Source organism: Cryptomeria japonica, chromosome 2 (genome assembly GCF_030272615.1).
Source record: "Cryptomeria japonica chromosome 2, Sugi_1.0, whole genome shotgun sequence".
Taxonomy (NCBI): Eukaryota; Viridiplantae; Streptophyta; class Pinopsida; order Cupressales; family Cupressaceae; genus Cryptomeria; species Cryptomeria japonica.
Genome location: NC_081406.1, coordinates 649,892,646 through 649,905,899, shown reverse-complemented (window position 1 = coordinate 649,905,899; position 13,254 = coordinate 649,892,646). Strand labels below are relative to the sequence as shown.

The window sequence follows — 13,254 nt, the reverse complement described above, 5'->3', positions numbered from 1 at the left end:
CATATAACACATCATGTTATATGCACAAGGAGATATAGGAGGAATGCATAACGTGTGTCATTGGGACATGAAAATGGTCAAGGAGGACACAAGCAATTGTGTTGAAAATGTATTGTGAAATCTGGTTTGACTTAGAAAAAAGTTAGCTGCAGTTATCAATAACACGCAGGTTATCACATACAATTACATGTAGTATCAGTCATAGTTGTCAATAACACATAGGTTATCGCTATCTACAAAGCTGAAAAATGTGATTACAGATGTCAATATCACGATGGGTTAGTCATATTGGTCTATCGGGATGTCAATAACACGACGGTTATGTAGCCCCCACTATCACACAACATGAACGGTTAAAGATAAGTGACCATGCAGAATAATGCTAAAGTGTGATGAAGATGTCAATAACACACAGGCTATGCTTCCCGACTTATCCCGCGACATGTTATTCGCATGTAAGAAACCTTGCAGGATAACAATAAACAAAGGAAAACAAGGCATCATGTTATCTTGTATTGTCAAAAGTAATGAATAATGGTCATCTGGGGTAAGAAATCGAAGGGATATTACTTGTAGATGCTTATCTCACATGAGACAAGGATGATGTCAATGAGCCCGTGGGAGAAGAGAATAAAAGGAAGTGAAGGGTCTTCTTATCCCGCGTAATCAAGCTAGGATGTGAAGAAGCCTGTGGAATAAGGAAACACGAAGACAAAAGAGAGAAAGACCTTATCCTGCGTGGGTAAGAGGTCTGAGAAGAAATGATGTGGGATAAGGAACATGGTAGAATACATGTTATCCCGCCGCCCTAGATGAAAGAAAAGTTATTTTTTTGCGACGCATGCTATGTGATCTGCGAAACACATTTGCACAGACCGCGAATCCAATGTGGATTTCTCTCACACGTGGACTTTTTGTGTGCAAATGATTATGTAAATGGGTCCCACCATTCACCAAGTGGCTAAGTGACAGGTAAATGTTAAGTGGACAATAAAATCTTTTTGATTGGTTGATGAAGAAAGAGTATACGTATCAGATAAGATTTTCATGTTTGAGAAGCACACAAAAATAGAAGTAAATGTTGGGCAGATTTGCAATTAAAAATATATTCTCAAAATGAGAATTGTGTACAAGATAAAATCTGATCTCTGAGATTGCTGAAAATAGAAGGAATGTGCAATTTAATATGGGCAGTTGTAGGCAGAGATGAAGTGACATACACCACCAAAGGTGGAGTTGCTCCAGAATGATATGAAGATCTTCAAGTGGGATGCAAAATCCAAGATTACTAAATATAGTAATCTATGCTCAGAGATACAATCTGATTTGGGAAGGATTCCAAGGGGATCATTTTTTATTGATGGCCTCGACTTCATATTATTGACACCTATGGAAAATGCTTTTCTGCAACCTCTTTTTTTCACTCTATGTTCATTTACCTCCTCTACTTTTTTGGAGCTTCCTTTTTTTTGCACGTCTCCTACCACCTCTCTATTAGCACATCTTCTCTCTTTTCCACTTACTTCACTTAGTGGCTATCTACGTACTTCAAGATTTTTCCCTCCAAGGATAAATTAAAAAATTAATTTTCTCGACATCTGAGAAATCTAATTTGCTTGCTGATTTGATCCTTTGAACACTCTATCCAGACAACTAGTCATCAATAATAAATGATCCCCTTGGAATCCAATAACTAGAAGGTAGAAGCTGGGATCATTTATTATTGACGGCCTCAATTTTGTGTTATTGACACCTGCGGAAAATGTTTTTCTGCAGCCTTATTTTTCACTCTCTGTTCACTTACCTCCTCTACTTTTTGAGAGCTTCCCTTTTTTTTGCACATCTCCTACCGCCTCTCTATTACCACATCTTCTCTCTTTTCCACTAACTTCACTTAGTGGCTATTTACGTACTTCAAGAGTTTTCCGTCCAAGGATAAATTAAAAAATTAAAAGGAAGATTAGGTTGGCTAATATGGTGTTGCAACAAGGTAGCAAAGCTATGCAGGTTAAATATACATGCATGGAGGTTGCATGGAGTTAATGGCTTCAAATTAGATAGAGAGGACAATGGAGTTTAATATTGCACTTGCGGGTGATTTAAGAACAAAAGCCATAGAGCTATGACTGCATGGTGCTAACAGGTTTGACCAAGAGCATAATTGTTGTTGCAACATTATATAACACGACACATCATCGTGTTATATGCACAAGGAGATACAAGAGGAATGCATAAAGTGTGTCATTGGGACATAAAAATGGTCAAGGAGGACACGGGCAATTTTATTGAAAATGTATTGTGAAATCTGGTCTGACTCAGAAAAAGTTAGTTGCAGTTGTCAATAACAAGTAGGTTAACACATGCAGTTGCATGGAGTATCAATCGCAGTTGTCAATAACACGTAGGTTATCTCTATCTACAAAGATGCAAAATGTGACTGCAGATGTCAATAACATGACGGGTTAATCATGTTGGTCTATCAGGATGTTAATAACACAATGGTTATGCGGCCCCCACTATCCCGCAGCATGAACGGTTGAAGATAAGTGACCATGCGGGATAACACTAAAGTGTGATAGAAATGTCAATAACACATAGGCTATGTTGCATGACTTATCCTGTGACATGTTATTTGCATGTAAAAAACCTTGCAGGATAACAATAAACAAAGGAAAACAAGGCATCCTGTTATCCCGCGTTGTCAAAAGTAACGAATAATGGTAATTTGAGATAAGAAATCTAAGGGAGATTACTTGTAGATGCTTATCCCACACGAGACAAGGATGATGTTGATGGGCCTACGAGATAAGAGAATAAAAGGAAGTGAAGGGTGTGCTTATCCCGCGTAATCAAGGTAGGATGTGAAGAAGCCCGCGAGATAAGGAAACGCGAAGACAAAAGAGAGAAAGACCTTATCTCGTGTGGGTAAGAGGTCTGAGAAGAAATGATGTGGGATAAGGAACATGGTAGAAGGCATGTTATCTCGTCGGCCTGGATGAAAGAAGAGTTGTTGTTTCGCGACACGTATAACACGTGTATTATGTGATCTGTGAAACACATTTGCACAGCCCACGAATGCAACGTGGATTTCTCTCACACGTGGACTTTTTGTGTGTGGATGATTATGTAAATGGTTCCTACCATTCACCAAGTGGTTCAGTGATAGGTAAATGTTAGGTGGACAATAAAATCTTTTTGATTGGTTGATGAAGCAAGAGCATATGTATCATATAAGATTTTCGAGTCTGAGCAACACATAAATATAGAAGTAAATGCTGGGCAGATTTGTAGTTAAAAATATATTCTCAAAATGAGAATTGTGTACAAGGTAAAATCTGATCTCTAAGATTGTTGAAAATAGAAGGAATGTGCAATTTAATATGGGTAGTTGTAGACAGAGATGAAGTGACATACATCGTCGAAGGTGGAGTTTCTCCAGAATGATCTGAAGATCTTCAAGTGGGATGCAAAATCCAAGATTACTAAATATAGTAATCTATGCTGAGAGATACAATTTGATTTGAGAAGGATTCCAAGGGGATCATTTATTATTGACATCTAGTTGTCTGGACAGAGTGTTTAGAGGATCAAATCAACAGGCAGGGGATTTCTCAAATGTCGAGAAGATTAATTTTTTAATTTATCCTGGGAGGGAAAACTCTTGAAGTACGTAGATAGCCACTAAGTGAAGTTAGTGGAAAAGAGAGAAGATGTGGTAATAGAGAGGTGGTAGGAGATGTGCAAAAAAGGGAAGCTCTGAAAAAGTAGAGGAGGTAAGTGAACAGAGAGTGAAAAACAGAGGCTCCAGAAAAGCGTTTTCTGCAGGTATCAATAACATGAAGTTTGGGCTGTCAATAACACTGCAGAAAAATCTTAAAGTGAGGAGGAGATCAGTTGCAGCAAGAAGTAGAAGCAAAGAGCAGGAAAAGAGGAGAATATATATTACATGCTAAGGTCGGTGATTAAAGAGAAGAGTGCATAGGATAGAGAGAAGAGATAGACATAAAGAAAAAGTGTGGGTGAGTTGTTGAATAGTAGAGGAAGAAAGAGTTGCGATTGCAGAAAAGAGACAAGGCAGAGAGGTCAAGAAAGAAGATTGAGTAGAGCAGAGACTAGCAACCAAAGAGTGCAAAGCTGAGGCAGATAACACGATGGGTTATACACACTATAAGAGGTGGAGAAAGAGGATTGAGCCAAGTAGAAAGTAGAGAGTTGGTTGCAGAGAAGAGAAGAGGACAAAAGGCAAAAGATAGAGAACATAGAGTTGAGATTGAAGCCCAAGATCAAAGAGAAAAAAGAGGCAGGTCAATCTCAAGAGTAGGATATTTGTGAGTTCAAAAACCTCATTTGCAACAAGGTACTCAAACTGTATTTAATATTTGTTCATTGTAAACCTTTAAGTGGGTGCTCAAAGTAAGGGTAGGTACTCCTTTGGGTTGGTGCCCATAAACTGCTAGCCCAGTTGGTGCTCCTTTGGGTTGGTGCCCATAAAGCTAGGGGTTGGTGCTCCTTTGGGTTGGTGCCCATAAAATTCAGGGGTTGGTGCCCTAAACTTTGTAATTAGATTTACTTGTGAGGTTGGATTGGAGGAGTAGACTCCAACAACATTTCTCACTGAGGTTTTTCCCACATTGAGTTTTCCTTGTATATCTTGTGTTATGGGTCTGCCTCTTATGTGTGTGTGTTGATTAATTTAATATCTCTACTAATATCTTATTGATTCATGTGATTAGAGTTTAAATCATTTTGATAAGTTAAAGTTTTTTATTACCATTGATTCACCCCCCTCTCAGTGGTCCATTGTGTTCCTTCACAAAGTTCCTTGTCCTCACCCCGAAAATTAAATAAATATCTTATTTAATTGTGTATTTTTTTTTATAGTTTTCATTAGTGAGATAAAATTACTTAAACCCTTAATCTCCCACTTGCATAACCAAATCCTCGTCAAACTCCCCTCAAATCATGTACATTCCTCTAAGGTGTATAAAGGCATGGATCATTTCTACAATAAGGCATGGACCATTTTGCATGTGAAATGATCTTGTTACTATATCACATAGGTCAAAGTACTTGCCCATCCCTTGAGGATACTCCAAAGTACCCCTTCCATCTTGTCCACCCAATTTTCCCAAGAAGAATCTCTACCCTTTATCTCCTCCAACCAAATGAGGACACTTGTCCTTCTCTCATTTTCATGTGGCTCTCAACCATTATAAGCAATTGGTCTCATATTTTAATCCTATACATGTCCAATGTTATAGCTAAAAATCAATAAATTGTATGACATCCTAAGCCAAATAAGAACATATTCAAGAGCAACATTATGTTGTTGATACAAGTACTCACACGCCACCTCATCTTGATGTAACAAGGATTGGTTTTGGTAAGAACTTTGCTTGTTTTCATCAATATTTTATCAACTCTCATGCTTAATTTGGGCGTTGCATTTATTTTGGGTAGGATAGGTTAATGTTATTTTAGCTTGTTCTTGCATGCTGAAAACTTCATGTACACAAAAATAAAGATAATCAAATCATGGTCCAACATTATATGTCTACAAAAAGAAACTAGAAGCATTTTATAGAAAACAATGAATTTGAAAACATCATAGAAAATCAAATGTCATATGTTTATATTCATATTATAGTGTACATCATAAGATGATTCTATAACCAAGGATACAATAAGGAAGCAACACTAATGAACCTTATACATAATTTCAATGGATAAAAATAAGTCAGTTTTGAAATTATTATTTTTTCACCTTCTTTCATCCATACCTAATATGTATTATGCACTAATGATAAATAATAAGGGAGGTAAAAGAAGGTTGTGACAATTACAGCATGTAAAAATAAATTTTAGAAGAAACTCTATAAGATATAATTTTGCTTTTCATAAATTATAAGAAATATATATTTTAAGCAATAGTGAAAAAAAGGAGAAATTAATTGATTCTTACTCTAAATTAGAGGTGAATATAGTTATGCCACTTTTGGGGTGGAACCTAAAAACCTGAAAACCATATACATATCTTTCTTATTTTTAATATATTTTCTTATTATCAAAGAAACTTTAATATTAAGTAACAAATCTAATAATAAAAATTAATAGAACATGGTAATATATTTGTATTTTTATTTTTCTTTTCTTTTCTATTTTAAAGTATTTAGGTTTATCTTTTCCAAAATTTAATGTTTTGTATAAATCTAATTTTTACGTTTCTATTTATATCCTCACATGCTTAAGGTAGAAGTAAAACAATTTCATTTTTACTTTTATTTCAAATTATATAAACACTATTTCTATTATACACATTGATTAGATTTTATTTTCTTTTAAGTATATATAATTAGCTAGATCAACTCATTTTAAAAAGTGAAAAACTTTGTACTTTTAATAAAAACTACTAAATTAAAACCCGTTCTAAATATATGAAAACCAACTACTTTTCAAATTTTACAAACTAAATTCATGGATTTAAACATAATGAATTGACACCATACATTAAGATAAAATTTTAACTTCATCACATCCTTTCTCCTTGAATACTAACTTCACACTAAATGACATATATAATTTTTTTATTATATTACATTATTTCAAATAATTTAAATAAATAAAATTGAAAAATTAATTTTTAATATATATTATAAAAATAAAATAATCAAATTAGGTGAAATGATTTAAACAAAGAATTTTGAATGTGAATTCTAAAGTATCATAACTTTTTAGTTTGTTGTGGAGTGTTTATCTTAGATTCCTTCTAGAACTCATGACAAGTGATTATGTAAATTTTTATATTCTAAATGTTCTATTAATGTATTTTTATGAGATAAGATTGTCATAGATTCTTTCTTTTATTAAAATATAAAAATAAAATAAAAAGATTTTCACTTATCTCTTTTGGTATTTTTATGAGAGAAAATTGTCATAGATTCTTTCTTTTATTAAAATATAAAAGTAAAATAAACTAAAGAAATTTTCAATTATATCTTTTCAACTAAATTACAAAGTTTCTAGACGAGGCTAAATTCAGATCTTCTACTATACCAAAATAAAATAAAATAAAATAATAATAATAAACAAAAATCGTCTTCCCCTACATGTTGGTCACCTAACCTAAATGTTATATAATAAGTAAAACTAGCAATTGCACCTTAGTGTGCAATGGGTACGCCGAAAGGCTTGGGAGATTAATTTCAGAAAGAAAAAAAAATGGTCTATTCTTGCATATAATTATGTGGTGTACATGAGGGCAGATGGTACATAATTTAGCAAATGATGTTGTCTATGCAACAAAGGTTTGGAAATAGGATCCAAACATAATCGAAACAAAACCTTTGAATTAGGATAATAATCAAGCTCCATTAGCAAGAAGATCATGTAATGTTTGCAGTACAGAGAGAGGGAATAGGAGAGATAGATGTATAAAAAGGGACAGACGAAGGGGGAAATAATGGGATAGATATAGAGAGGGGACGAGCAAGAGAGATAGGGGATAGAGATGGAGATGGAGAAGTAGATGAAAGAGAGAGAAAGAGAGAAAGAGGGGAGGGGATAGATAAAGATTGAAAGGGTCAATACATAGAGTGAGAGAGAAGGACAAAAGTAGAGAGATGATAAAGGATAATTCAAGAGATATAGAAAGATGGAGTGATATGGAGAGGTAACGAGATAGAGATAGGGAAGAGAGATAGAGAGGAATATATTAAGATAGAGATATAGATGGTGAGGGAGAGGGAGAGGTAGAGGGGGAGAGAGGGAGTGAGGAAGAAGAAGAGATAAATAGAGAGAGTAGAAAAGGATAGGGGAAAGGATATAGATGAATATATATTTATGATGGAGGAGAAATGTATTTAGGTGACAATAGTTTGCATCGAATTGTTTTTAATAGTAAGGTGCAATTGTGGTTTAATCTTGGTTGGTGAGAATGTCTAATGGAACATGAATATTACAATCACACTATGCATTGACCAATGACAACTAAATGCACTTTGTAGCCATAGATGATTAAGATATCTTCAAGATTCTTGTATGATTAGAAATGCCTATCACTTATAGATCCTAAAACCTTAGATATAATAAATTAAATAAAAATAATCATATAAATTTATTTATTAACAAACATTCATCACTAATAGTGCAAAAGACTAAAATTAATTACATGACTGACCCTTCTTTCGTACAACTATCATGTAAAATTTAAAGTCAAAATATGATAATATTTTTTCTTTTCAATATGGTTGTGCTTTTTCTTTAAAATGGAAGTAATATTGTATTAAATAAATATTAAAATTTATATTAAAAACTATAAGAAAAGGTTCAAGTCTTAGACACCAAAAGCACTCGTACTTGATAAGGATTTAATTTTTCTTTGAGCATTTCACACCCCTATTTGCAAGAAATAAAACATTCTCAGATTGTTGATGTTTTGATGAAGGAAATTTTGTAACAGGCAATGATTTCAGTGGACAAAGTGAATTCCACTGGAATTTGACTATATTTTTACTCTACAATTTGGTCTATGGGGTTTTAGTTTATGCATTATTGTATTATAGTTGTATTTATATTCATTATTGTACATCATAGTTTTGGATGCAAAGTAGTGTAGTGTAAGGTAAAGTATGTGTTGTACCAACTTAGTTGTTGGAAGAAGAAATAAATTACTTTGGTCAAACATATAAATCCAATTTAAATTGTGTTTTCTCATTCAACAAAGGAATTTTTCTCAAAACAACCTTTGGAAGGCACAATATATTTAAGATTTCTCCTTTTTAGATGGTATAATTTAAATCATGTTTGGCCAACATTTGAGAATCGCTATTATGCTTCAAAATGTATTGAATATGTATGGTCATGTTGCATGTGTGAATAAACTGCACAATATCAAACTCATTTGGTGAAAATTATATTTGGGATATGTTCTACTATGCATTGGATGAGTATGGTACCAATTGTTAAACACGTTGAAGACATTCCAACTATTAGGATTAATTCTATCTATTTAGGCTATGCAAGAATTGCATTCATTAGAAATTAATGATATCGAAGAAAATCACAAGCAACAATAATATTGAAATCATAATGTTCAATAGATGTATTGGTTTTGGGATTGGTAAAAGGAACACATATCTGACCTTTTGTTAGCTATGTTATATTGTAGGATATATTTGTGTGAAAAAATAGGTAAATGAATTTGTATGAATATTTCATCGATGAATTTGACTCATCAATAATATCTTCCAATGATGAAGCAAGTGATTTACGGTGGTGATTTGCTATGGATGCCTTCTACTTTGTAAATAATTTGTAATTTTTTTTTTTAACTTCAAATGCCTTAATAGTTTGTTGGCTTTATCTTTTATCTTAAAGGTTTTCCAAAAATGTTAAAGGAGATCACCCTCCAAAAGTGTCTCCGCATTCCAATGTGGCTGGGCCTAGGATGTATTTTAACCCTTTTCGACAAACCAATTTTGCTAATATCTTGCAACCAAGGTATTCCACTAGAACAGTGTGTTTTGAGGTATTCTGCCAAACAATTCAGTTGCCCGCATTTAGCATATCCTATAATCAAAGCATTCTGTAAACAATTCCTGGAGGCTTTCTATCAAACAGCTCAGGTGTTTTGTCTATGCTTACATGTCTATAGCATCTGGCAAAATCCTCTCTTTTATCGTGTGGTGGAAGTCCATATCCCGTTCTAAAGCTCCCATTTTGACACTGGCAGAGATTGCGGCCTCTAGATTAACACGTCCCAGTTACGTTAGATTGAAGGTTTCTAAATCCTTATCAACAAACACATTTTGGGCATATCCTGCAATCGTAGCAGCAAACGAGATCACATTTCTTTGAGGTGAGGCACCCTGTCAAACATTTCACGTGCCTTGTCCATGCTCCACATTTTGCATATATGTCTACTAACGCATTTCCAACAAAAACGATGGACGTCTATACCCTATTTGAAAGCTACCATTTCAGTACAGGCCGCTGTAAATGAAAATGCTGGTGTTGGGACCCTGTTTGTGAGAGTTGGCCATCTGACGGGCAGGAGAAAAGGCTCCAGATTGTGTGTGCTTCGGGGGAAGGAATCATCAAATCCGTAGGGAAGCACAGGCCTTCTACAAACCGTACAACGACAAGTAGTTGATTGAAATAAATGATGATGAGAAAACCTTTTAATCTGACGCCAGTACTAGTACTGTCAGAGACTCGGCAGGCAAGTTGCAAGCAACGACTATTTGGATGTATCGACAGGTCAAGATGGCTTGCATCGTCTTGCACCTTCTCTCAAACAGTTTGGATCGTTGATGCCCAAATTTAGCTCGGTGCATTTCATAATAGGAGACGTCTTCGGCGTAATGAAATCAGAAGGCACCTGCATACTTATCTAAGCCTATCAGGAATAGAAATTCTACTGTTCTCCAGGAGCTGAGCTGCAATTTGAAGTCTTCTGAAAAAACTTGATCATGGCGTCTGTACTTGCAGAGGCTGTTGTTGGAAAAGTCTGTGAAATAGCCATTCAACAAGCAGCTAATGAGGTAAGCATAGTTTTGAACTTCACAGAAGACTTTGAATGGTTGAAGAACCAAATAGAGCAAATCAATTATTTTCTCAGTGAAGCTGATGAGAAGAGCAGTAGACAAAAGGAGTCTGTGAAAAAATGGCTTCAGAGAGTTCGCGATGTTGCCTGGGAGGCAGAGTACATACTTCAAATATGTGCTGTGGATTCTATGTATGCTACTCAGCCTCAATTTTGCGCTTTGAGTTGTAATCAATTGATTCTTCGCCATCAAATGGGCAGAAGAATTCAAAATGTCAAAGCCCAAATGAGCTGTGTTATTGTAGATGGAAACCAATTGAATATAGGTCATACTGTGGTGTCTCACATAGAAGAAGAGGAATCGTCAAGTAGATTCCAGAGACGACAATTTAAGAGACTAAGTCTCCTGCCCAGCGATTCGAAACCAGTGGGGATACAGCCCAAGATTAAAAGTATGGTGAATTTGCTGGCAAACCCTAAATTCCCAATTATTGCAGTGGTTGGAATCGGGGGAATGGGCAAGACCTATCTTCTTCAGCATGTCTACAACATCGAAAAGGGAAGGTATGATCTATCCGCATGGCTTTCAAATTCTCAGATCTTTTCTGCTTCCAAGTTGCTCAGTGATTTAGCCTTCCAACTAGATAAAGATTTAAGGAAGGAAATTATGGAAGGTGGAGTAAGTAAAGAGGTCGCAGCAGAGTCAATTCATAGCTTTTATCCAAGGGAAGAGGTGTCTTATTGTTTTAGATGATGTCTGGAGGGCTATTAGAGAAGGTGATCTGCTAACTAAACTTGGTATCCCAACTGGAGCTAATAGTCAATGCAAAATTTTGGTTAGCACAAGAAGCAGAGAGGTCTGTGCAAATCTCAATGCTGAGATTTATGGGATGGAAAGTTTGACAGATGAAGAGAGTTGGAAGCTGTTTTGTGCTTATGCATTTCCCGAGTCTGAGAAAATTGGACCGCCAGAGCACCTGAAGGAGGTAGCTCTTAACATCGTGAAGAAATGTGCGAAATTACCACTTGCAATCAAGACCACAGCAGCATCCCTGGTGAGCACTACACTGCCAAGGGACTGGCAGTCCAAGCTTCATAAGCTGAAAACAGTAGCTACTCCTAGCGACCCTGTCATGGATATTCTCAAGGTGAGTTACGACTCCCTGCCTGCACATTTAAAGGCTTGTTTTGCTTATCTTGCTTTCTTTCCCGAGGATGAGCAAATAGAATGTGAGTACCTCATACATCTATGGACGGGAGAAGGATTCATTCCAGCAGGAGAGAACCCGTGGGATTGTTTAGATCAGCTTGCCAATCTCTGTTTGGTTGAAGTATGGGAAGAGTGGAATCTGATAAAATATTGTAAGATTCATGATTTATTGCTGGATTTGGCCAGACTTATATCCAGAGAAAATAGATGTGCATTCAATGTTGAAGATGCCCTCTCCAAATTGCGCTCTGTGAATACAGGTGGCGGTCGCTGGTGTCGCCTATTTTTGGCCAAGAAAAATATAGATGAGCATGCTATCTCAGAGAGGCGTTCTGTTTCTCCCACACTTGTCCACACACTATTATTGTCTGGCAATAGCAAAATTGGAAGAAACATGCCAGCAATGTTGATTAGCGGTATGAGAGTTCTACGGGTTCTCGATTTGAGCCACACAAATATCTCTACATTGCCTGCATGCGTTGGAAATATGAAACTTCTTAGAGTGTTGAATTTGAGGGGGACAGGGATTAAGAAGGTACCAAAGTGTGTAAGATCTCTTAAGAGTCTCTCTTTTCTTGATGTCTCTGATTGTCGTGGATTAGAGCCTCAGGCGCCCAAATGGATAAGTGAACTAAAATGTCTGCAGCATTTGAAAGGCCGTTTTCAGCGAATGCCAAAGGGAATATCAAAGCTGGAGTCTTTGCGAACACTACGAGGATCATTCTTTCTGTTGTCCCTATCCATGGAAAGAGGACGGTCTGTTAACGTTAAGAGGATGTTGGCAAGATGAGTAAGATTGAGGAAATAAGGTTTCAAGTTGAGCATGAATCTCAGTTGAAGAGGATGGAAGAAGGGATCCTTGCACCCTTGCTCAAGATGTGCCGGCTGCAAGTTGGAAATGAGATTTTTGGAATGCAGGGTGGACCAGAATCGGATCTTCCCCAGTTTCCAGAGAGAATGAATGCAATGAAAGATCTGGAACATCTCACGCTCAGCAAGTTTGCAGTGCCAAGTTGGATATGTTGTTTGGCTAATCTCACATTCCTCTGTTTAAGGGATTGTGATTGTAGTAATTACCCAGAATTCCAAGCAATGCCCAATCTGGTGACTTTGTTCTTGACGTGGAACAGAAGCTGTAGAGATTTGCCAAAGAGTTTGGAAAGTCGGGAGGGTTTCCACACCTCCGCTTCCTTGATATAAGAGGATTCCCTGAATTGGAGGAGTTTCCAAAAATGGAGGATGGAACGATGGCATGCCTTGAGAAGTTCTGTATACAAGAGTGTAGGAAAGTGAATAAAATGGGAGACGGATTGGAGCAGCTGAAAAGACTCAAGGAGTTCAGGTATACAGGGACGGATGAATTGAAGGAGATGTTAAAGGAAAATGGAATATATCGGAAAAAAATCAAAGCCATCAATCCCCACAGAACTATTAAGTGTGCTGCTTTTGATTATTACTGATACAGAATATAGATTGTGTAGAGATCAATTTAAAGAATTGA

The 13,254-nt window shown here is 36.0% G+C and overlaps 2 protein-coding genes across 2 annotated transcripts; both read left to right on the top strand.

Moving 5' to 3' along the window:
* The first annotated feature begins 10,469 nt into the window (after positions 1–10,469).
* On the top strand, positions 10,470–11,297 carry LOC131054521 (toMV resistant protein Tm-2 netted virescent-like). The gene has a single exon (XM_057989056.2). It carries the CDS (start codon positions 10,470–10,472, stop codon positions 11,295–11,297), a length of 828 nt encoding a protein of 275 aa, XP_057845039.2.
* Positions 11,298–11,433: 136 nt separating this feature from the next.
* LOC131054513 (disease resistance RPP13-like protein 4) lies at positions 11,434–12,543 on the top strand. The gene has a single exon (XM_057989047.2). It carries the CDS (start codon positions 11,434–11,436, stop codon positions 12,541–12,543), a length of 1,110 nt encoding a protein of 369 aa, XP_057845030.2.
* Positions 12,544–13,254: the final 711 nt, after the last annotated feature.

Coding starts and splice junctions, on each gene's coding strand:
- LOC131054521 (XM_057989056.2), top strand. CDS start 10,470: ATGGCGTCTGTACTTGCAGAGGCTGTTGTTGGAAAAGTCTGTGAAATA.
- LOC131054513 (XM_057989047.2), top strand. CDS start 11,434: ATGGAAAGTTTGACAGATGAAGAGAGTTGGAAGCTGTTTTGTGCTTAT.